The sequence below is a fragment of the Quercus suber genome, unplaced genomic scaffold (assembly GCF_002906115.3).
Source record: "Quercus suber isolate HL8 unplaced genomic scaffold, Cork oak 2.0 scaffold_505, whole genome shotgun sequence".
Classification (NCBI taxonomy): Eukaryota; Viridiplantae; Streptophyta; class Magnoliopsida; order Fagales; family Fagaceae; genus Quercus; species Quercus suber.
The window spans coordinates 96,880-123,268 of NW_027069954.1; the positions used below are offsets into that span (position 1 = coordinate 96,880).

The 26,389-nt window shown below is 36.3% G+C and overlaps 2 protein-coding genes across 2 annotated transcripts; one reads left to right on the plus strand and one right to left on the minus strand.

Annotated features, from left to right (window-relative positions):
- Positions 1–2,608: 2,608 nt before the first annotated feature.
- Positions 2,609–3,232, minus strand: LOC136063260 (uncharacterized). Its single transcript, XM_065763395.1, has one exon. The coding sequence runs from the start codon at positions 3,230–3,232 to the stop codon at positions 2,609–2,611; it is 624 nt and encodes a 207-aa protein (XP_065619467.1).
- A 20,332-nt stretch (positions 3,233–23,564) lies between these two features.
- LOC136063261 (uncharacterized) lies at positions 23,565–24,711 on the plus strand. Its single transcript, XM_065763396.1, has 2 exons — positions 23,565–23,659; positions 23,883–24,711. The coding sequence occupies exons 1-2, from the start codon at positions 23,565–23,567 to the stop codon at positions 24,709–24,711; spliced, it is 924 nt and encodes a 307-aa protein (XP_065619468.1).
- The last annotated feature ends 1,678 nt before the right edge of the window (positions 24,712–26,389 follow it).

Genomic DNA, 26,389 nt, shown 5'->3' on the forward strand with positions numbered 1-26,389 from the left:
AATCCTCGACGAGGATAACTCTCGGTAAATTTTGCTCCGAAGAGGTGGCTAGTGTGGCCAAAGAATCGGCATGTGTGTTACTGCTTCTAGGAACATGTAGCAAGTTGAAAAATTTGAATTCCGACTGCAGACGTTTGACTCGATTCAAGTATCCTTGCATTCTTTCATCCTTCGCTTCAAACTCCCCCTATACTTGGCCCACAACTAATCTTGAGTCTAAGAACGACTCCACTGCCTTTCCTCCCATTCTTTGGACCATAGACATTCCCATCAATAGGGCTTCATACTCTGCCTTGTTATTGGTTGCAGCGAAATCCAGCCTTAATAATTTTTCAATGATGATTCTCTCTAGAGATATCAAGACTAGCCCTATTCCAGAACCTTTCCAGTTCGCAGCGCCGTCCACATATACTTCTCAGCGGGCAGGATCTTGTTGAGAAATCATGCCAATCGATTTTCCATCCATGTCTCTTTCTGTCGTTATTTCTTCTAAGTTGGGTTCTGTGAACTCGGCCACTAAATCCGCAAGGATCTGCCCTTTGACTAAAGTGCGAGGGATATACTTGATATCAAAAGCCCCTAAAATAGTGCCCCACTTGACTATCCTCTCCGTGTAGTCGGCGCTTCAAAGTACGGTCTTAAGCGGGAGTTGCGTGAGTACAATGACAGTATGTGCTTGGAAGTAGTGGGGTAATTTTCGTGTTCCAAGTATTACTGCCAAAATAGCTTTTTCCAATGGCCAGTATCTGATCTCGGCCTCATGTAGAGACTTACTCACACAGTAAAATGGCCTTTGTATACCTTGATCCACTCTTATCAACACTAGACTTACAGCATGGGGAACCACCGCCATATAGGCAAACAAGACCTCATCTGGTTCAGGGCTAGACATAATCAGTGGCCGAGCCAAGTAGTCTTTAAGTTGTTGGAAAGCTGAGGCACATTCTTCAGTCCATTCAAATCCCTTCCACTTGTTGATCAGCGAGAAGAAGGGTTTACACCTATCCGCAGACCTGGAGATGAATCGGTTCAAAGCAGCTGCCATCCCTGTTAACTTTTAAACCTCTTTCGGATTCCGAGGAGGCTGCAGATTTTGATTAGCCTTTATCTGATCAAGATTGACCTCAATTCCCCTATGTGTTACCATGTAACCTAAAAATTTGCCTGACCCCACACCAAATGAGCACTTCGAGGCGTTCAAGCGCAACTTGTGTCTTCTCAGGGTTTTAAAAACGTTATCAAGGTCCTTCACATGCTCAGAAATAACTTTTGTTTTTACCACCATATCGTCGATATAGACCTCAATGCTTTTGCCCAATTGTGATTCAAACATCTTGGTCATCATCCGTTGATAAGTAGAACCTGCATTTTTCAGACCGAATGACATCACTTTATAATGGTAATTACCAATGGGGGTAACAAAAGCAGTTTTCTCTTGGTCATCTGGGGCTAACGGTATTTGATGGTAACCTTGGAAAGCATCCAGGAAACTCATCCGAGGATGGCCGACAGTAGCATCTACTAATTGATCAATTTTTGGCATAAGGAAAGGATCCTTAGGACAAGCCTTATTTAAGTCCGTGAAGTCTACACAAACTCGCCACTTTCCGCTCTTCTTCTTTACCACCACAGTATTTGCCAACCATTCGGGATAAAAAACTTCTTTAATAGCCCCAGCTTGTTTGAGCTTCATCACTTCTTCTTTGACTGCATCCGCATGCTTTTTGGATGGCCGCTGAGGAGGCTGCTTCTTGGGTACACTCAGTGGGTTGACCCTCAAATGATGGCAAATGAACTCTGGATCTACTCCTGGGGCTTCGTAAGTACTCCAGGCGAATACGTCAATATTTCTTCTAAGGAAATCAATTAGCTCTTCTTTTTCTGGTTGAGGTATCTGAGACCCGATTTGAAAGTATCTTTCAGGATTGCCCCCAATTAAAACTTGCACTAAGTCCTCGCATTTAGCGCCTTCATCAAGATCATAGACGGGTGACAACCGACCTCTTAACTGCTATAAGTCTCCCTCCACCCTGACTGAGGATTCAGTTTCGGGCTCGTGTCGTATGGCAGCCACCAAGCATTGTCTAGCCGAGGCTTGATCTCCGTGGATTTCACAAACGCGCCCTTCGGATGGATATTTAACTTTTTGATGCAGAGTGGAGGAAACAGCCCCTAGCGTATATAACCAAGGTCTGGCTACAATTGCCGTATAAGGGGAATAAACATCTACAACAATGAAATCCACTTCCATTACTTCTGAGCCAGTCTGTACGGGCAGCCGTATCCATCCTTTCGGGGTGACCATCCTTCCCTCGAAGCTAACCAGGGGAGAACAGTATGGAGTTAAGTCATCAAGCTTGAGGTTCAGCCCCTTGTAGAGGTCAGGATACATAATCTTCACCGCGCTACCCTGATCCACCATCACCCTCTTCACATCATATCCCCCGATTCTGAGGGTGACTACCAAAGCATCGTCGTGAGGTTGAATGGTTCCAGCTTTATCTTCGTCCGAAAAGCCTAAAACAGGCGGGATAGCCGGTCTAGAGCTCCTCGGATCTGGACCAATATCCCCTGCTGGTAGCCGAGCCACTGACATAACTTTGGATGGCTAGGACCCTGTTCTTCCTGGCGCTGCGAAAATGATGTTAATAATACCTAATGGAGGTTTCGTAGAATCACTCTTCTCGGACCCAAAATTCACTTGACCTCTTCGGCCACTGGAGTGGTGCAAAAGATGCCTCAACCTGCCTTCATGGACCAGCTGGTCTAAATGATCCCACAAACTTCTGCAGTCTTCAGTGGCATACCCATGGTCTTGGTGGTATTGACAATAGAGATTGTGATTGCCTCTCTCAGGGTTCCCTACCATTTTACTCAGCCACCTAAAGAATGATTCATTCTTGATCTTTTCCAGAACTTGATGAACTGGCTCCTTGAACACTATATTGACTGCTTGAGCATTTGTTGACCTCGACTGCCCAGCGAAATCTCTCCGCGGATTATTGTTGTTGTAACGATCCGACCTGAAGTCCTTCCTGTCCTGGGGGATAACCTTATCCTTACCATTCCCTTGCTGCTGATCTTTTTCAACCCTTTTATATTTTTCAATACGGTCCATAAGTTGACGCATGTTAGTGACAGGTTTGCCAGACAAGGATGTCCTTAAACCATGATCAGTAGGGAGACCCAGCTTAAACGTGTCTAGGGCCATTGCATCAAAGTTGCTCTCCATATCATTAAACATCTCCTAATATCTATCTGAATACGCCTTCAGAGTTTCACCTTTACGCATGCTCAAGGATAGCAGAGAAGAGAAGGGCCTAGCCATTCTTCAGCATGTGATGAAACGTGAACCAAAAGCTTGAGTAAGCTCTTGGTAGGAATTGATGGAGTCTGCTTTCAGGTTGTCGAACCACCTCATTGCCACGGGTCCAAGACTAGAAGGGAATACCTTGCACATCAGAGTTTTATCTCTGGAGTAGACAGCCATCCTTTGGTTAAAATGGCTCACATGTTTCACAGGGTCCGTTTTACTGTTGTAAATAGTGAAGGTTGGCTGGTTAAAGCGCCGAGGAAGCTTTGCTCCTTCAATTCTGTGCGTGAAAGGTGACCTAGAGATTTGATTCAAAGCCTTGCTCATGGCATCATTTCCCACCCCTCCATGTGATGGCCTTTGAGGTTGCTTCTTGCGACGATGTTCATCTTCATATGAAAAAGATTCACTGATTGGAGTTTGAGACCTTTGTTCATAAGTGATGTCTTGTTCGTCACCTGAGTCTTCATCAGAATGCGAGGCAGTACGTTTTCTTTTCGCATGGCGCAACTCCCTTCTTAACATTTCAATTTCTATTTACATGTTATTCTTCTCTGCATGAGACACATGACTTCCGCCACGAGGTTGACTTCGCTCAGTGTGTGTAGTATGCACACTGCCTTCACGATCTTGTCTCCACTCCAAATTGAGAAAAGGATCTATATGCTGGGAAGCCCCAGATTCTGCCGGTTGTTGCCCTGGTTCTGCCATGACCAACTGCTGTTGCTTCCCCTCACACTCAAGCTCTTCCCACAGACGGCGCCAATTGTAGGGTTAGGATTTGTGGCCCAAGCCCAGAACAATGAATTTGCAGAGAATAGGTGAAAGAGTTAGGTTGATTATGAAATCGACAACAATTAATCACAACCCTCAAGCATAAACCAACACGAGGTTACTCATAAAAAATGGAATGACTTTGTTCCCGAAGAGGCATATCATTGATTATATAGCGGTTACAATTCTTAAAACTACAGTAAGGTTTTCTTTTTCCTTTTTCTTCCTCCTCTTTTCTCAGGAGCCTCCTTCCTTTATATATCCTCCCTTCTCCTCATCTCCATCGTCCACTTGTACCTCATCCGTGTGCCTACTTGAGTATATGTCATGTCAAGCATCTCATTTAGCTTTGTGTGAGTGGCGGCAGGTGAGGTTACACTGTTCATGGGTCTTCTCCATATAAATACGGCCAGAAAAGTTGTTACAGAGCATTAAATACGGTAGTAGCAGCTTTCTCTTTAAATATTTCTTCATCCTTATCGTCTCTAAGTATACTCAGAGTTTATCTTGATCAGGAGGAGTCCTCGGAAGATCATTTTGACCTTTTATACGTTCAATTGATCCATACTATTCGCATCAGAGGAATATAATCTCTTCGGACAGAAGACGACCTCTTCAGACAGAAGACGACCTCTTTAGATTGTAATCACTTTTCTTTCTGGGGGTCCCTCTTCCAGATGGGCCTTGCCCTTACCTCTCCTTCTCTTCGGACGCACAGTAATCCTTGCATAGGGCTCTAGGCCCACTACATTAGACTGGGCCTTTTCCCCCCACAGCTACTATTATTATGAAGTAGTAGTCTATAATTTTGTGCATCTAAAGAAGTGGAATATATAGAGTTTACTTAAGGTATATGTAAAGATTCACATTAAAAAAAAGACATGTAAAGGTTAAAAAAATGTATATTCTATAAATAAATAAAAAGGTATATGTAAGGTTTTTATCAACTTAAAAGAAAATGAAAAATCAATTATTAACAACAACAACAACAACAATAATATAGGGGTAATTACATTCCTCTTCCTTGAGATTTGAAAAAATGACTCTCTACCCCAAACTTGAAAGGAAAAAATATTTTCACCCTTTACATTTGTTTGACCAAACTTTGTTAAATTAATATTGAAATATTGTGTACAAACTTGCCTGTGCTTAAGATAGGTTCCAAAATTATCCTTAATTTTAAAATTAAATTCTCTTATTTTAAAATTTTAAATTAAAGTGTATTTCATAATATTAAGTAAAGTCTTTTGCTTTTTTCCCCCCTTTTCTTTTCCCAATGAGTTATGGAGAGATTTGTCATTTCAAATGTTTTGGTATTTTATAAATTTGTATTTTAATTCCAAAGTTATGAGTAATGTCTTTACTAACCATGGTTAAACATTTATAAATAGATTCTTAAATAAATTTAAAATATTTTGTTATTAATATGAACAAAATGGGAGGTTGTTATTACTTATTACCCCAAATATATTTAATAAGATCATCCTAAAAAAAAAATTATCTCGCACGATGTGCAGGTTTGCGACTAATATATTTAAAAGTTGAAGCGTATCATTTATTATTACTGCGCCGTAGTTAAGCCACATCAGCACCCAAGTTCTTTCTTCCATTAGGGGGAAAATATTCTCATTTCTAGGTCAAAAAGTATAAGGAATATACTTAGCTAATGTTTTATGCATTTTAGTTTAATAGTTACATTAACATTATAAATTGTTTATTATACAAAATTGCATAATTATAATAGACAACACAACTGTCAACAACATAACAATTTTGGGTATTGAGGTTTGTTGGCCTTATGCTATGTTTGCGACGATAGAAAATGTATCTTGTGTTATAGTACTCAAACAAGTTATTGTTGATCTGTAAAGTACTTAGTGTTTTGGGTATTGAGGTTTGTTGGCCTTATGCTGTGTTTGCTATGATAGAAAATGTATCTTGCATTTTCCTATGTTTGGTACGACAAAAAATGCAAGTCGACCGAAAATGTCACATACTCAACAAATTAACTCAAATAAAATTCACACCACAAATGTTTTTTTCGCTCATTTTCAAGGTTATAACAAAATACATGAAAATGAATGATTTTTTGGAAAAATATTTCCACAAAATGAGTCATTTTTCAAATTACATGTTACGATGAGCCAATTAGAGTGTTAGTGCTATTTTTTTTCTCCCTTTATCTTATCTCTTTCTGTGATACTGTTCACAATACTACTCAAGTGCACTGATCACAAATTTTTATGTATATTCCTTTTTTTTTTCCACGGCAAAAGAAAATATTTTCTGTTTTTGACCATAATCCTTCAACTAAAAAGTTTTAAACCCAAAATTCACAAATCTTCCTAATGTTACCTCGCCACAAGCATATGTAGACAAGTGCTCTAATTTGTCAAATATTAGATGGAGTCTCCTCATTGTCTTACAAAGTCCTTTTTCACAAACAATAATAAAGCCCATTGTTTTCTATTAGAAGTATGACATATATTGTTGGAAATAAGGGAGAGATAATACCTGAATTTTCCTTGGAAATTACACAATTTGATTTTACCAAAGGAGGTGGCAGAGATGAGGCGTGGAGCAAGTCATTGTCTTGAGACAAATCGTGCCGTCTACGGTATATCCAATGTAGTTAGACAAATAGTTTCTGCATGTTGCCCCCAGGATACAACAACCCAACCACCTTTGTTGATTATCCTTGCGAGCATACACTGCTCGTAGGATTTAAGCTCTCTGTAGTACTTTCTTTTCTCAGAAAATTTTGTAAAAGATAAAATATTTTTGTGAGTAGTAAGAAGCAATAGATGGTAAGTATTTAGGACAATAAAAAACTGTTTTTTTGAAAAGTTTGCAGCTTTATAATTCAAAAATAAAATGTGTGTCTTAAACTTTTATTTCTTTCCATATATATAAAGCCAGACCCGTTGCTTGTCCTTAGCCAAAAAATAAAAACATTTGCTAACTTTTAAAACTTTAAATGGTCATAAAATTGTTGAAATCAATGTTATGAATAGCTTTCTTTTTATACATATATTATTTATAAACCAGTCAAACCTTCTTGCCGAAGTATATACGTTGAGAAGTGGTAAGTTAATAAACAAATCAAGTTTGTCTTTTAGTGTCATAATGCCATTAAAAACAAAATTACAGTCTCTAACGTGGCTGTCTTTTAGCTGTCAAATAATGTTTTTCTTTGAAACTTTGACTATACACAATAATTACAACCAAGAATGGAAAGCAATATATAATGCTACAACCCATCAACGGTAAATTATATAAATATATAGTTTTACAATATCTGATACTTTTTATCTATAATGTTGCTATTAAATATATTAAAAGAAACATTTTAAAGCAAAAGTTTATAAAGGAAAGTATACTAAAAGCTGGTAATATATGGTATTAAAATTCACATTAATTTTTAGAGATTTCCTAATTAAAACCATTGACAAAAGCTATTCAAATTTTGAATTATATTTGAATTTTCAAAATTTAGCAATCAACGTATCTGACATTAAAGGATAATTGATTTACTCAATTCACATAAATGAGTATTAAAATAAATATGATTTAAAAAAAAAAAATCCAACATATATTGTTATCAACAAAATACACACAGCACTCTTTAGTTGTACACTCACTATCAATTGCAATTCTCAAATTGCATCATTGGGATCATGTTTCCCTAACACAAAACTGTGGAAGAATGCCATGGACCTTTTTTTTTTTTTTTTTTTAAGCCTCACTGCCCCGAATTTAGCTTGATAATGTATATTATTAAGTTATGGGCTTTAGGCCCAGCTAGTTTACTTGTATAGCACACTTGTACTTGTACTACACTTTACTTGTACCACACACATATGCCTCCTATATAAAGGCACTCATATATATTCTTTGATCAAGAAATACAATACAATCATTCAGTATTTCTAACATGGTATCAGACCCATTGCTTCGACCTTTTCTTAGCAGTCTTGTCTTTATTGGTATTACTCCACTCTCAACATCGCTTTCGCCATCACAACAGTCACCATAGCCTTTCACTGTTGAACCCCCGACGTCTTCCAACCATTGTCTTTGGGTTCCAGACCTGCAGTCGCTGTCGTTGAGGAGTCCAACACTGCACAGATCACTGCACGTGTCATCCCGCCGCAAATATTGCTCCGATCACATTTCTAGAGGTATCACTGAGATCGTCTTGAACCGATCTACCCATTGGTGAAAGCCTCACAATCATCGGAGACTGTACGCGCCTTCACGCGCCGCCTGAAGTTTCTACATCAGTGCCCCACGCACCACACGTGTCGTCCTCAGTTCAAGCTAACGTCACTCGTGACGACATCTATGCCACGTCAGCCTTATCTGCGTCAGCATCTAGTCATCTACTGACGTTAGCGCCATGTCATCTTGGTGACGTCATCTGCTGACCGTTGACTTTGACCGTTGACTTTTCTTTAGAGTTGACTTTTGCTGTATAGGTTCTCCTTACCCAGTTTTTCGCGCAGATTTTATTTTTGCAGTTTGTTTTTGCATATTGTGTCTCTAAATGGATAAAAAGGATGTTTTTCTTCCTCGCCCCATCAATACTATATTGGAGTGGAACAAGAATTACTTATCTTGGTCTCAAGCTATGCATAGTTTTCTTAAGGGTCGCATACTCTGGCATTACTATACTGGTGCAGTTACCATTCTTGTCAAGGGAGCAAGTGAAGAAGATGCTGCCTTCCTTGGTCGCATGATTGAATGGGATAGTCACAACTGCATGATTCTCACATGGATTCCGAACACTTCCATTCCCTCCATCTCCAATTTGTTGGGCAGCTTTGATGATGCAAAATTAGCATGGGATATGTTGGCCAAAAGGTACTCCACTACTCACGGATCCATGAAATATCAGTTAGTGGTTGAATTGCATCAACTCAGGCAAGAACCAGGGCAGTCTATCAATGACTGCTATGATCAGCTTTACTTCATTTGGGACCAAATTGACCTTTTTGATCCAACTTGGGCATGCTCAAAGGATGCTCAGCAATATGCTTCCGTTAGAGATGAATTTCGCCTCTATGAATTCTTGATGTCACTTCACAAGGACTTTGAACCCATTCGAGGTTAGCTTCTAAATCACAATCCTGCTCCCTCTCTTGATACTGCTATGAACGAGTTGGTTAGAGAAGAAGCTCGTCTTGCAACCCTTCAAGCTTAGAATAAGCTCGTCTTGCAACCCTTCAAGCTCAGAATAAGCTCAATGTTTTGGCTATTACTCCTTCTACTCCACTCATAGAGCAACCTCAGCAATCAGGTGATTTTTCTGGCTCTAGTAATTGTCGCAAGTAGACCAACAAAAAGTTCTACAATTATTGCAAGCGTCCTGGCCACACCATTGAGACTTGTTACCGTCGCAACAAATCTACTGCTGCTGTGGCTAACACTGAGCCTACTCTGCTAATGGCTTCCATTTCAGTTGAGTCCCAATTTTTTGGATCCACTATCAACCTCTCCCTCACTGAACTACAGGAGATCATAGCTTAGGCTATTCGTATGACTGGTAATGTATCTCTTTCCACTGCTCTCTTAGTTCTACCCAGTAAGTCTCAAACTTGGCTTTTTGATTCTGCCTGTTGCAATCACATGACACTTCACTCGTCCTTATTCTCCAAACTTGACCCTGCACCACATCCTCTAAATATTCATATAGCTGATGGTTTCACCATGCATGGGAATAGTCTAGGTTTTGTTTCGACCTCTAACCTCTCTGTTCTTAGAGTCTTCCATGTACTTGACCTATCCTATAATTTATGCTCTGTGGGACAATTAGCTGAACTAGGTTATCGCCTTATTTTTTACTATTCTGGGTGTATTGTGCAGGATCCGAGGACGGGGCAGGAGCTTGGGATCGGTCCTAGAGTTGGGCGTATGTTTCCCATGAACAATCTTCATCTTCCACCTGTTGCTCCTGTTTTTGTTGCTGCTGTAGCTGCTGTAGTTTCTTCCTTACCATCTCTCGCACTTTGGCATTCTCGTCTTGGTCATGCACCATCTTCTCGGGTACAATAGTTGGCTTCTAAGGGTCTGTTGGGTTCTGTGTCCAAAGATAATTTTAATTGTACTTAATGTCAGATAGGAAAACAGCTAGTTTTGTCTTTTAATAACGGTGAATCCATTTCTAATAGTATTTTTGAGTTAATTCATTTTGATGTTTGGGGACCTTCTCCTGTTGCTAGTATTGGTGGATCTCGATATTTTGTTGTTTTTATTGATGATTATTCTCATTATAGTTGGATCTTTCCTATGAAATCTTGTTTTGAAATTTTACCAATATACAGCAACTTTGCAAAAATGGTTGAAACACAATTCTCCAAACGTATCAAAACTTTTCGATCTGATAATGCTCTTGAATTTACTCAATATGCGTTTCAAGCTCTGTTACATTCCTATGGCACTTTATATCATCTAACTTGTCTAAGTACCTCTCAGCAAAATGATCCAGCCGAAAGAAAACTTCATCATATTCTTGACACTGTTCGTGTTCTTCTTCTTTCTACCAAAATTCCTGCCCCATTTTAGGGTGAAGCTGCTCTTTCTGCTGTTCATGCGATTAATTACATTCCAAGCACTGTTATCCATAATCAGACTCCGTATGAGCATCTGTTTGGGTCACCCCTTGACTATCATCACCTTCGCTCCTTTGGATCTTCCTGTTTCGTTCTTCTTCAACCTCATATGCATAACAAACTTGAGCCTCGATCTAAACTTTGTTGTTTCCTTGGTTATGGCGAAACTCAAAAAGGGTATAGGTGTTATGATCCTGTCTCTCATTGTCTTTGTGTTTCTTGTAATGTTGTCTTTTGGGAACACCGATTGTTTGTTGAACTTTCTCACTTTTTTTCTTCCCTGATTACCTCCTCTATTTCAGAAATCTTTCCAGATGAGTCTCCTGTTCCTTCTACAAATACTTTTGATCCTCCTTTGGACTTTTCTCTAGATATTTTTGGTGTTTCTCCTAGACAGGTCGAAGATGAACAGGTTGATGACGAGCTACCCCATCTTGAGCCTGGGTCCCCTGCTCCTGCTCCACCTGAAGATCTTCCACAAGACATTCCACCTCGCCACTCAACCCGGGTAAGATCCATTCCTGCACATTTATTTGACTATCATTGTTACACTGCCCTTGCTACTCTTCACGAGCCTCAGACCTATCGTGAGGCCTACATTGACCCTTTATGGCAGATTGTAATGAAAGAGGAACTTGATACATTAACCAAAAACCAGTCTGGTCACTCTCCCTCCTGGTCAGTCTGTGGTTGGTTGTAAGTGGATCTATAAGATCAAGACTCGCTCTAATGGATCCATTGAGCGCTACAAGGCTCGTCTTGTTGCAAAAGGTTTTACACAGGAGTTTAGGATTGATTATGAAGAGACCTTTACTCCAGTGGCTCGTATCTCATCTGTTCGTGCTCTCTTAACTGTTGCTACTGGTAGTAAATGGGATCTTTTTCAGATGGATGTTAAAAATGCCTTCCTTAATGAGGATCTGAGTGAAGAAGTTTATATGCAACCTCCTCCTGGTCTCTCTGTTGAATCAAACAAGGTTTGTCGCTTTCGACGTGCACTTTATGGCCTTAAACAAGCTCCACGAGCTTGGTTTGCCAAGTTCAGCTCCACTATCTTTCGCTTGGGTTACATTGCCAGTTCGTATGACTCTACCTTATTTCTTCGTCGTATTGATAAAGACACAATTTTGCTTCTTCTATATGTGGATGATATGATCATAACTGGTGATGACCTCAGTGGCATTCAAGAACTCAAGGATTTTCTCAGTCAGCAGTTTGAGATGAAAGATCTTGGACATCTCAGCTATTTCTTGGGTCTTGAAATTATTCATTCCACTGATGGTCTTTATATTACTCAAGCCAAGTATGCTTTTGACCTTTTGTCTCGAGCTGGACTCACTGACAGCAAAACTGCTGATACTCCAGTTGAGCTTAATGTGCATCTGACACCCTCGGGGGGGGGGGGGGGAACCATTGTCTAATCCTTCTCTTTACAAACGATTGGTTGGCAGCCTAGTTTATCTTACAGTTACTTGTCCAGACATCTCCTACGCTGTTCATTAGGTGAGCTAGTATCTGTCTGCTCTACGATCAACTCACTATGCTGCTGTTTTGCGCATTCTTCGATACCTGAAGGACACTCTCTTTCATGGCCTTTTCTACTCAGCTCAGTCTCCTCTTGTATTCCGTGCATTCTTTGATGCTGATTGGGCAGGAGTTCTCACTGATCACAGGTCCACTATAGGTTATTGCTTTCTCCTTGGTTCTTCTTTGATTTCTTGGCGAAGTAAGAAACAAACGTTTGTGACTCGCTCCAGTACTGAAACAGAATATCGTGCTCTTGTTGATACCACATCTGAGCTCCTTTGGCTACGATGGCTTCTTAAGGATTTGGGTGCGTTCACATCCTCTGCTACTCCCCTTTATTGCGATAACCAGAGTGCCATTCATATTGCTCACAATGATGTCTTCCATGAACGGACTAAACACATCGAGATTGATTGTCATTTTATCCGTTATCATCTTGTCCATGGTGCTCTCAAGCTTTTCTCCATCTCCTCCAAAGATCAACTTGCAGATATCTTCACCAAGTCACTTCCTAAGGGACGCACTTGTGATTTGGTTGACAACCTCAAGCTGGTCTCACATCCACCTTGAGTTTGAGGGGGGCTGTTAATATATATTATGTTATGGGCTTTAGGCCCAGCTAGTTTACTTGTATAGTACACTTGTACTTGTACTACACTTTACTTGTATCACACACATATGCCTCCTATATAAAGGCACTTATGTATATTATTTGATCAAGAAATACAATACAATCATTCAGTATTTCTAACATAGCTAATACCANCCAGTACAAGTTCACCTAAAATACTACTAATATAAAGGAAATGCACGCATAAACCTGTACAGGTACGCCGTACGCCTAAAAAACCAAGTGAATGGAGGCCAAAAATTGTTCAGGAGAAAAAAAACTCATGAATATTGCTCAAAAAATGCTGAAGTTTCAGGTGGAAACTTCCTTATTTCTCATGAGGAAGACAAACTGACAAAGCAGAGAGAGTGGGGAAAACGAAAAGATGAAAAGAAAGATAGGAAAAAAGAAAGGAGAAGTCAAAAAGACAAAGAGACAAAGAGAGGGAGAGAATATTGAAGAGGGAAATCCGGAAATGAGACTTTAGCAAAAAGTGGAATAAGAAAGAAACTTTTTAAGTCCAGATGTTTGAAAGTTTGAATAAATGTGTGGTAGGTGTGATATAGACGTGTGAGTGTAGGATAGGTGGGAAAAAAGTATCATGTGGGTAAATATATTGTTACCTATTAGTGACTTTCTTTTGGTTATTTGACAAATTAAAAAATAACTAAAAATGTTTGTAATTGTTACAATTTACCTTTTTATGGTTTTTTTTTTTTTGGTTGAATTTTGTTAAGTGGTGTCCAAAAGTTGGTAAGTTAATATTTAATGTTTTACTATTATTAAATTTTTTAGTTAAAATGACTAGTTATAAAATTATTTATTTATTTTTATAATATAATAATTATTTATTATTATTTATGACATCATCGGTTCGACCACCGGTCGGACCACCGGTGCATAAACCGGTAAACACCCTCTATTCCGGTTCTTTCACCGTACCGGTTTTAAAACCATCCAAACAAAAGCCAATCTGAACATCAAGACTGCCAGACTTCAACCCATTTCTCTTTCTCTCAATCTCAAATGGTTTGGCTGAATCTATTTTTCCACCTTCATTTTCTCCTTTCTAACCCTTTCATCTGCCGATGACGCCGCAGTCATGGCCAAGCTCCTAGCCTCCTTTAGCACGGCCCCAAGCGGCTGGTCTAACAGCACAGACTACTGCAAGTGGACAAACGTTATCTGCAAAGGAAGCAGGGTCACCGAAATCCGATTAATTTCTCAGTCTCTCTCAGGGACTCTTCCTTCGGATCTTGGCACTCTCACCCTACTCGAGTCTCTTTCTCTCCAACAAAACTCTCTCTATGGACCAATCCCCTCCTTTGCCAACCTCACTTCTCTCCGACAACTCTACCTTGACAACAACAAATTCTCCTCTATTCCTTCAGGTTTCTTCCAAGGACTCACAAGCAGCATACAGATCTTAATCTTGAGCGAAAACCTTAATCTTACACCTTGGACCATCCCACCGAGTTGACTCAGGCCTTTTTTTTTTTTTTTTTTTTTTGGAGAAGCAATACTGGTTTTTCTTTGAGAGAGTGAGAAATACATTCTGACTGAATTTTGATTTCAGCCGGTAATGACCGAAACTGTAACGTGAGAGCGAGAGGACAGACCACCATAGCAAAACCGGTTCGACCTCCGGTTTTTTTGGTTCTCAGGTTGAACCGGCCGGTTATTACTGTTTACCGGGTTTTAAGCTATTTCCGGTTTTTTTATCATAACCGGACCGAATTTGATACACCGGTTCCCGGTTGAACCGGTCGGACCGGCCGGTCTGGTCCTGTTTTTAAAACCATGGTTGTTGGGTTTTATATGGGACTTATTTTCATTTTTAGTAGGCAAGAGAGGAGGAAAATGTGAGCTATGTTGGAAGGCAAAGTTAACTCTCCTCATAAAAAACATATCTATATAGTCTTTCGTTAACTTGATTTGAATATGATTATGTCCGCTACAGGAATAGTCATTAGTCACCCCCAACCACAAAACAAATCTTTGAAAATTGCCAAGTGGGTTCACTACTATTATGTAAGAGCTGAAAGACTTTGAATGGTAGTTAATTAGCGGCGGGCTACCTCATAGTCATAGAGGGAAACTTCCACCTTTCTAATTTTATCGCATCGAGGCACGAGTTTTGAACTTTTTTTTTTTTTTTTTTGACAATTTTTTTATACACTCGAAAGTCGAACCCCAATGAAGGTGGAATTGTATTTTACTAGGATACACATAGTCATTGGCATGGTTGTCAAAATCGCGATTTAGATCATAGGATCGCACGATTTTACGATTCCACCTTATCAAAACGTTTAGGATTGCTCTACGATTGTAAAAATAGTAGGATCGTACGTAGAATCGTGTAGGATCACATAGGATCGTAGGATCGTATGAGATCTTACTGATCCTACCAAAAACATAAATTTTTGTTTTGTTTTGTTTTGTTTTTTTTTTATTTTTTTATTTATTTTTTTTATGGGATAAATTTTTTGTTTTGATGAAGTTTTAAGGGTTTTTATTTTTTCATGTTGTGATGATATGACTTTTTATTTTTTATTTTTATAAAATTATGTTAACTTAAGCAAATGTTTTCTAGTTTCTAGTTCACTTGTAATCAAAATGAAGGAATGCTTCATCATTCTTAAATGAAGAATTTGATGTTGTTTTTGCTGTCTTTTAAGCTATAATGTTGTTAAATTTGTTTAATCAATATACTAATTTGTGTTCTAATATTACTAAAATATTTTTTTATATATAATTTTATCAATTATGCTTGTATTTGTATATTGATTTATTGATTTTTTTTAGCATACTCTTTAATTGTTGCTAAATGGTATAACTTGAATAGTTGAGTGTGAAATTGTATTTTGATGTCTTTTGTAGCTCTAGTATACAAATATATAATGTTTACATGGATGATGAAATGGATGATGATAAATAGGAATTTAGGACGGTGGTTATAAGAACCTTCAAATGTGAATAATTAAATATTCGCTTCACCTTAATATTCATCTTGCTTTTGGATTTCATATTGTAGTTAGCTAATTTCCATTTGCTAACTTATTTTGGATTTCAAACTTGGAACTTAGAATTTGGAAAATATTTTCCATATGTTTTGATAAATATGTTGGTATTTTTTTTTTATTTTTTTATTTATTTTTTTTATGGGATAAATTTTTTGTTTTGATGAAGTTTTAAGGGTTTTTATTTTTTCATGTTGTGATGATATGACTTTTTATTTTTTATTTTTATAAAATTATGTTAACTTAAGCAAATGTTTTCTAGTTTCTAGTTCACTTGTAATCAAAATGAAGGAATGCTTCATCATTCTTAAATGAAGAATTTGATGTTGTTTTTGCTGTCTTTTAAGCTATAATGTTGTTAAATTTGTTTAATCAATATACTAATTTGTGTTCTAATATTACTAAAATATTTTTTTATATATAATTTTATCAATTATGCTTGTATTTGTATATTGATTTATTGATTTTTTTTAGCATACTCTTTAATTGTTGCTAAATGGTATAACTTGAATAGTTGAGTGTGAAATTGTATTTTGATGTCTTTTGTAGCTCTAGTATACAAATATATAATGTTTACATGGATGATGAAATGGATGATGATAAATAGGAATTTAGGACGGTGGTTATAAGAACCTTCAAATGTGAATAATTAAATATTCGCTTCACCTTAATATTCATCTTGCTTTTGGATTTCATATTGTAGTTAGCTAATTTCCATTTGCTAACTTATTTTGGATTTCAAACTTGGAACTTAGAATTTGGAAAATATTTTCCATATGTTTTGATAAATATGTTGGTATTTGGTTGCTAATTAAACATTTATTAAACTTTTTAGATACATAGGGTCAAAACTTAAATATATTTGTTTCATTAGTTTAGACTTAGTGATGTATGACATGCAAATTACATCATATAATGCAAATCTTAGTTTTTTTATGGATGAGTTTATAATTTATGTGATTATTCAACATATAAAGTCATTATCAATGTGTTTTTTACTTTAAATCTGAAAATATGTAAGATCTTACGATTCACGATCAGATCATACGATCTACAATCCCACCTACTTTCAACGATCTTACGTAGGATTCCAATTTTGACAATCTTGGTCATTGGGATTAAAATTAGTCGAAAATATATAAAATTAGTCGTTGTCCCATGCAGTGCATGGGAAGTTATTGAATATTTTATTTTTAATAAATCATTAATTTTGTTTATGTTGCATTTTTTAAAGGTAGTTTTAGAGATTATATCAAATCCTTTTTTTTTAAAAAAAAAAAAAAAATTGGATACAAGATAAAATTTATACTCTAACCTAATCTAAGTGTATATGTGTGTGAAGCTCCCTCCTGAATACTTGAACCCCGACCCTTGCCCCCCACACCCCACACGCATTTACACTTGTGAAGTGACCACCGCATCAAGGGTGCGTGGTGGTTTGTATCAAATCCTCATTTCATTATAATTTAGCAAGAATACATTACATAATTTAATGAAATGCTTACAAATGAGAGATGACATTAATAATATACTATATGTAGCAATTTTTTAAGATATTATTTAAATACTGAATTTTTTTTTTTTCTTGTATTTCTGCTTTAGGTTGATAATTTTTTATATTCTTTAAAACTCTACTTTAGGTTAATGCGATTTAGTTTTGTTTTTTAAATTGTTGTTTTTCTTTTGTTCTCTTTGATTGTTAAATTTTATCCTATTGCATTATAAAGAATTAAATATAGCATATAAAAATATAATATTATTATATTACATAGCATGATTTAGATAATTTGCTATTTATTTTTTTTTTTAATTTAATTTTTTTTGTTTTGTTTGATTGTTAAATTTTATCCTATTGCATTATAAAGAATTAAATATAGTATATAAAAATATAATATTATTCTATTACATAACATGATTTGGATAATTTGGTATTTATTGTAATTTGGTATTTATTCTATTAGACATCTATGATTTTTTATGTTGCTCAATTTAGATGTTAAACTAGAATTTACTTTTTTTTTTTTTAATCCTATGTGGTGGACAAAGTACTCTTAATAGTTGTATTAGAAATACTCTATAATGCCATTTATTTAGAGAAAAGTAAAGGTTATCCAAACGAAAATAATTAGATGGGTGACAAATTTTAGCTTTTGCAATTTTACTTTAATTGTTATTATTATTTTATAACAAAGCATATATAGAAATTTAAATCTTAGATTTGCTAATAATTGTTTATTTGATAATATGTTTTTGGTAGATGAAATTGCAATTTTTGTAATGAAAATAACTTTAATAGATTATCAACAGCATATTGTTTTTCCTAATTGGTCCAATTAATCATCATTAAGTTTATTAATTTTCTTAGTTACATTTTTTGATATTTTGGAGTGTAGGCAGAAAAAATGAGGTTTGAGAAAGTTTGTTTAAAACTAAAAATAATAATTTTCAAATTTTGTATTCTTTTTAATGATTCGCAAAATGTTATAAATAACTTTTATTAAAAAATGAATATTTTCGTTAACTTACTTTTTGAATTTCTGAGAAAAATTGTGTTGTTTTCAATTTGGTACGACAAAATTAATATTTATGATTTATGATTGTTCTTATATTATATTTATGATTGTTCCTATAATAAATAAAAATATGGTTATGAAATACATTATTCTTTATTAAATTAGTTTAAATTGTAAAAAAAATAAAATTAATAAAACCACCATAAAAATTATTATCACGCGCAACGCTCGCGGCTAGTTATAATAAATTGAAAGACAAAAATTGGCTTTCAACCTAAATGTTTATGAGTTTCTCAAAAAAAAAAAAAAAACCTAAATGTTTATGAGATTGCGTTCCAGTAACAAACTGATCCCCACACCAAAATTTTAAATTGACCAAAAAACAAAATTTTAGTATGAGAACATAGGTTGTGATTTTTAATGGATTGGGGTAATATCACATGCTTTTAATAGAAAACAATTTAATTTAAAAAGTTGGACACCTGTGCGATGCAACCATGGGAAAGGAACATGCCAACTTCTTACTTCTTCCCCTGAATATGCCAACTTTTTCTTTGTAGTGTTACATTTGAGTTTAATTATTTAAATGATAGTTTTATCTTTTTGGGTCACACACTACATCAGAATGTTTCACCTAAAACAATTAGTCCAAAAGAGAATATTTTGGAGTAATTATTTAAATGAAAAGTCGAATTCATACTCTTACAATAGCATTTTAAATGATCTAACAACAAATTTAACAATTATAAAAGAGATGAAAAGCCAAATTCATGCTCTTACAAAAGCATGGTAAACGATCTAACAACAAATGTAACAATCATAAAGAAGAAACTTCTCAAAACTATTGCATTCAAACCAATAACAATTGTTTTGTGGAAAAAAAAAATGTATTTAACCAAAACAAAACAAAACAAAAAATATTAAATACTTTGCTGGATAATCAACCACTAATGTCAAATCTGGGCACTTTCTAAAGAATAAGGAAGAGAATATTCGTATCGAAAAAAAAAAGAAAAAAAAAAAGGAAGAGAATATTTTATTCAATTAAAATAATATTAAATGTAATTGTATTTTTATTACATTTTTTTTTTCACATTTGATAGTTTTATTATAACATTTGGCAGTATCAACATCACATTATACCGTATTTTTATCTATTTTTTTCTCACATTTGACAGTTTTATCATCTCATTAGGCAGTATCATATGTAACTATACTTTTGTCACATTTGGTGGCTTCCTTATTTTTTCTCACATTTGATAGTTCTACTATCACATTAAGTAGTACCAACATCACATTTAACCGTACTTTTGTCACATTTGGTTGCTCCCTTATTTTATTTTATTTTTTTATTAACATCAGAAATTTTACCTTTGTCTATCCTAGCAATATTAGCCTTCAACTCTTCATTATTCCTTTTAAATGGGGGAATATAAAACCTTTTTCTTTTGAGTTAGGCTCAATAACAAGTTTGGCACTAGTTAATTTTTCAACTTTAGTTTTAAATTCAACTAGTTTCTCTTCCAAACTCTTAATTTTGTCCACCTGAGATGAAATTTGATTTTTAAAATTCTCATTCAATTTATTGGCTTCATCCAATTTTGCAATCAAATCAACTTTTTCAAGCTTGACCTTTTTAAATTTAGCTTTTAATTTTGTAGAATATTAAAGAGATTTCATACAAAAATTATAAAGCTTGCAATAGGCATCTTGAATATCATCATCATCATTCAACATAAGATCATGCAAATCAAAACAATCAAGAGTTTCCATGACGACAGGGGTCAATGGATCAACACAGCAAAAATTAAACCTAATCAGAGTGTTCCTACTCTAATACCACTTGATAGACCACAAACTGAATGACCCCTTGTGATTAAACCAATTAATTACTTAGTCAAGTTTTTAATTAATCAATTTAACATGCAAATACGTGGAAGCACAAACAAATCACCAAACAAATAAATATGCAGCGGAAATTAAATGACACGGTGATTTGTTTATGAATGGGGAAAACCCTTACGGCAAAAACCCCACCGGATGATTTTCAGGTCACCACTCCCGAAACTCCACTATTATCAAATCAAGCGGTTACAAGTAAAGGAATCCCAAGTACCTTACCAACCTACAGCTGAATCCTTACCCCAATACCCAATTGGACTTGATCTGTAGTAACAGTTCCCCTTTTGATGCACGGCTCCCAAGTACGTGACTAACCAATTTGATGCGTGGATCCCAGTACGCAGCTTACTCCTTTGCACGAATCCCAATACGTGACTAACTCCACAACAACCCTTTGATTGTTGTAGTTGATTTGTAGCAGTTTCACATAGAAACACCAATAAGATCTTCAATGTTGGTGCAAGAGACTTTGCTTGGTTACAGAACCCAAAGGCGTACAAGAAACGCAGTAAGAACTCTTTCTTCTGTAGGAGGAGGCTAGGGTTTCAAAAATAAAACCTTATGAAGCTCTCTAGGGTTAGGTTTTTCTTTTTCCCACCTCCTTTAAATAGGAGCTTAATGGGCTCTCCTATTTCAAATAGGTTTACACAAACCTTGGGTTTTCCTAGTCCAATAAGGATTTTACAAACCCATAAACAAATAGCCTTTTAGAATAAAAACATTATGGCTATAATCTGAAAATCCGTAAGCTCAATCGATCGAGACATCTATCGAGATTTAATGAATCTCGACAAATTGAACTTTTGTCGAGGAGGTATCGAGACCTGCAGATTGCACTTTTCTTGAGCAGTTCTTGAGTAATCTTCATGTCTTCAATTTAACCACTTGTGATGATCATCTTGAACCTACTTAGATTTACCCAAATACAAGTAAAGTGTGTTTTGTCAAAGAATATGCCAATTACATAAAAATATGTCCCCAACAAAGTTTATGCATAAAGATTAAAACGGCCTCAATATCTTCTAGTAATAAGCTATAACTTCACGAAGTTTATTGTAATAGATTGAAAATAATTGACCAAAATAAGTTGAATCAAATTATTGCAATGATATCTTCGTTGTAATAGATAATTACTTCATTTTGTCATTGCAATAGATTATAATTTTTTATTTTTTATTTTTTGTAGAGAAACCGGCCGACTAAAAGCTTTATTACGAAGTAGGCAAATCTGCATAAGTAGCAAAGGTGTATGATGGAACATCCTCCATCCACACTGAAAAACCAGTGACATGTCATGCATGTCTAGTTAGGTTGTGAGCTACACAATTTCCATCCCTACGAACATGTGAAAAACTAATACAATAAAAATAGTTTGCAATATTCTTGACATCTTGAATAAGTAAACCAAATGACGCCAAAGATTACGAGTTCTCATTCAAAGCATTTATAACGATCTCCAAATCTCCTTCTAGAATGACTTTGCTCAACCCCGAATCAATAGCAAACTGTAATGCCTTCGCCGCTGCCAATGTTTCAAGCTCCACAATATTTAGAGGTAAAGGAATGATTTGAGACATTGATGCCAAGACCAACCCTTGACAATCTCGAATAACCACTCCAATTCCTGCCTTGTCTTCCTCTTTAAACACTTTTGAGAACTCACTTGGAGGAGCTTTCCGCCTTGTTCTTGTTCTGACCTCTACAACCTAAACTGGAGGAGTGGCAGTCCGATACTCCATCAATGCTGCAACAGCTCGCTGCATCACTTGGTCATTTGGGAAACCTAGTGGGGAAAAGCATACCTTGTTTCGCCTTAACCAGGCTGTCCATGTGACCATGGCAAATAATTTTGATGAACAATCCGAAGCCAAAACATACTCCAGTAGCTGTGCAAAACCTGTTAGTGTTGTGATAGTCCTGAAATTCCATTGTCGATCTTCTTCCCAAGCTGTTGACAAACTCGGACAGGACCAGAGGCAATGGAGTACGTTCTCTTCATGGTTATTGGAGACGCAGCATCTCAGATCAGTCATTACACAAGGCCAGACCAGATTTGCATTTGTTGGCAGTGCATTTCGGCAAGCTCTCCATAAGAAATTCTTTATTTTGCTCGGCACAGCTAGTTTCCATATCTGCTTCCACACGGGCTTTGTGTGTTCTGAAGATGACCTGATTTCATTAGAGCTGTTTTTTGATTCAGTCATAAGGAAGAAGTATCCAAACTTGACCATACACGTATACTCTCCAGATTGCACAAAAGGCCAGAATAGGACATCATTTGCTTCTCCGCGGGTTAAGGGAATTCTTTGTACCTGGTCTACATCCATGGGGCTAAGAGCAGAGGTTAGCAAATTTATATCCCAGCTACGTGTAATGGGGTTTATGAGTGTACTTACAGTGGCTTCTTGGAACTGTAAACTCAGAGGGCCTTGTGCTCGTGGAGATGAGATTAAGCGCAGCCAATTATCGCCCCAAATTTTGATAGTTTCCCCATTTCCAACTCTCCATTTTGCACCTCTTTTGATGATCTCCCACCCCTTCAAAATACTTTTCCAAGCGTAAGAACCACCCCTTCCGTCATTAGCATCCATGATAGAGCCATTTGGGAAAAACCTTGACTTAAAAACCCTATAGAATAGAGAACATTTGTGCAATAATCTCCAAGTTTGTTTTGCTAGGAGTGCTTCATTGAAGAGTGACAACTCCTTGAAACCCATTCCTCCCTCCGATTTTGGATCACACATATCCCCCCGTTTAACCCAATGAATTTTCCTCTGCTCCCTCCTTTGTCCTCACCATAACTTACGGATTAGACCTTCAATTTCTTGGCATAAACCAAGAGGAAGCAAAAAGCAACTCATTGTGTAAGTTGGAATGGCTTGAACCACTGCTTTGATCAAAATTTCCCTACTAGCTTGTGATAGCAATTTTTCCTCTCAACCTTGTAATTTCCTCCAAATTCTTTCTTTGATATAGTCAAAGCTAGCTTTCTTATGTCTTTCGATGAGAGAAGGCAGCCCCAAATATTTGTCATAATGTACTATTTCAGGAACACCAAGTGCCTCCTTTATTTCAATTTTTGTTGCCTTAGCAGTTGATGTGCTAAAAAATAGGGTTATTTTTCTCTGGTTTATTTGTTGTCCGAATACACCTTCATAAGTAGCCAAAATTTCCAACACCTTTTGGCAATCATTTCTATTTACCCTGCAAAACAACAAACTATCATCTGTAAAGAGCAAATGGGTTAGTCGTGGACTTCTTCTAGAAATGGAGAAACCCTTAATAGAACCATACATGGCAACTTTGGAAATCAAGCTATGTAAACCTTCCATGCACAAGAGGAAAAGGAAAGGGGATAGTGGGTCTCCTTGGCAGATTCCCCTTGTTGGGTAGATTAACCCTTTTGGTTCACCATTTACCAAGATCGAATATGAGATTGATTTGAGACATACCATCATTAGATTTATCCAATTTTCCTCAAACCCCAATCTTCGCATCATTTCCTCCAAAAAAGACCACTCCACTCTATCATATGCCTTACTCATATCCAATTTGATGGCCATGTAACCTGTTTTGTATTTTTAATGGTTTTTTCATACTATGGAGTTCTAGACCAAGGCGACAACTTGCAAATTTTGTAGAAACAATAAACTTGTGTGGTTTGTGTGACATTGGCTTTGTGGGACCAAGATTTACGTGGATTTATGAGACGAGGGATGGAAGGCAGATTCGAGAAAGGCTTGACCGGGCCTTAGCAACTGTTGAATGGGTGAACTTGTTCCCAAGAGCAAAACTTCACCACCTCACCAACTCGGCATCAGACCACACTCCTTTATTGTTGCGGTTAGAGAAAAGGGTCAGTAAAAAGAAGATGAAGAAATTATTCAGATTTGAATCAATGTGGCTCAAGGAACCTCAATGTGAAGAAATTGTGCAAAATGCTTGGAGTGATGGTGTTCTTGCTCAGTCGGACTTCCCATTAGTCTCATGTATAAACCAATGTAGGATGCAGCTGGAAGCATGGAATAAAAACGTGTTTGGACACGTTGGGAGGAAAATAAATGAACTACAAAAACATTTGGAGTGGTTGGAGTTGCAACCGGCCTCTCCAGGAAACATAAAAGATATAAGGGACACAAGAATGGAGTTAAACAAATGGCATGAAAAGGAAGATGCAATGTGGTACCAACGCTCAAGGATCAATTGGTTTCGAGATGGGGATAGAAATACAAGATATTTTCATGCTAAGGCTTCGGCTAGGCTCAAAAAGAATCAGATTGATGGGATGCTTGATGCACAGGAGATATGGCAAGACGATGAAGGGAAGGTGGGTGAAATAGTGGAGGAGTACTACACGGCCCTCTTTAAAACAAGCCATCCAAAAGAGTTCAATGAAATGTTACAAGCCATACAATCCAAATTTTTTCATTTATTCACTTAACTATCCAATTCACTTTCAATCTTTAATCAGTTAGTTTTTTTTTTTTTTTTTTTTTTTTTGAACTTAAAAAATATTGCTGCCAAATCTCATTTTTCCATTGATATAATCATGGATATTCAAGTACTTCAAAGGGTCGAATAAGGGAAATCTCATCAATCTACAATTCACATCCTTTCTTGTCATGTAGCTATACACATCACTCCTAGTCTAATATAATAATAACCATATTACATCCTTCGCATGATATAATGATAAGTGGGGGTTATTGAGATCAGAACATATGCCTAGAAGTCCTTTTTCTTTTAATATATTGATAGATTAGATTTTATGAAGTCATGCCTATTGACCTATTAGCTACTAAAGTAATTTCAAGCACAACTCCTTCTGAAAACGTGGGACGACTTTCTAGCCATAATAAGTTTATTTTTTTTATTTTTTTCATTAACATGATGACAGCGTTGATTTCCCAAGTCCACACCTAACCCCTATGTTTTGTGCGGCACAAAGACTGATATACATAGAAATTCTCCATCCTAGGTGTGTGATATATCAATAGCCCTTAAGCTAGATAGACACTTGCTAGGTATCACATAAATACAAGAACCCAAATAAAGAGGAGAGTTGACCTAATTCTCCTGCATAGCTGCAGAGAAGAGTAAAACAAAAAGATTGCTTGGTGCCGCTTAAAGAGAGGAGGTCTCCTATTTTATATATATACCTATATACATGTATAACTCAGATAAAAGGCTAGGGGTTTTTTTTTTTTTTTTTTTTTTTTTTTAAGCTTATCAAGACCCATATATTTACTTATGCCACCTTACTTGAGCTTCATATTTCATATTATTTATCTTATTTTTAATATCTTAAGCCCAAATCAATTAAATCTATTTAATTGGGGGCTTCCTTTTTAATTTGCGTATAAGAATTAAATAAGTAATAAAATTATGGGGTATTATACATATGACTAAATCTTAAAAGGGAAGTTGTCGAATAGTACCTAAGGTACTGTACTGGTGTCTCAGGTGGTACAAATCAAAGGTGCTAGAGAGATTGTTTTGGGGGGTGGAAACATACATTGTATACTCAACAACAACCAGCCATTCCAGCCTGAATTGTGAAACATGGATCAGAACTAATTACTTATGAGCATAGGCATATATGGATTTATTAGTATTATTAGTAGCTAAATGATAAGTGAAACACATTTATTTATAACTTTCATTTGCTTTGTGGTGTTTGTGGATCATTCTGTGTTGAGATACCAATCTGCAATTTGCTTGTTCATGTTCCAAAAAGACATTGAGCTGCATCAAGTTCTCTAATGTTATCCATTTTATCTTTGGAAACAGAGGGAAGTTTCGAACAGACAAAATTTCTTTCCCAATCAACGGCAATTAGCATGCTATACAATGTATGTGAAAGTTTCCATGAATTCCTTCCCTCACATGGTTTAATCTGAAATATGTCTTTTGCAAAGAGTGAAATGTAATACTTTGTTATAAAGGCTAAACATAAGTTGCGTCCACCAAGGTTTGTTTGGGAATCCCGAAAGTTTGAGTCATTTGATTTTGATATACTTTGCAATTGCTAATGATTGCAAGAAAAGGCACTTCCAAGTTCCTTTTCTAGCTTAATACTACTTCCCTCTTGGTTTTGCAGCAAAATGCTTACGACCACA

What these genes read in the sequence shown, in the direction of transcription:
- LOC136063260 (XM_065763395.1), bottom strand. Translation starts at nt 3,232, where the DNA reads ATGGAGAGCAACTTTGATGCAATGGCCCTAGACACGTTTAAGCTGGGT.
- LOC136063261 (XM_065763396.1), top strand. Translation starts at nt 23,565, where the DNA reads ATGGCAACTTTGGAAATCAAGCTATGTAAACCTTCCATGCACAAGAGG. An exon ending in TGGCAGATTCCCCTTGTTGG is followed by an intron (nt 23,660 to 23,882) that starts GTAGATTAACCC and finishes ATGGAGTTCTAG; the next exon opens with ACCAAGGCGACAACTTGCAA.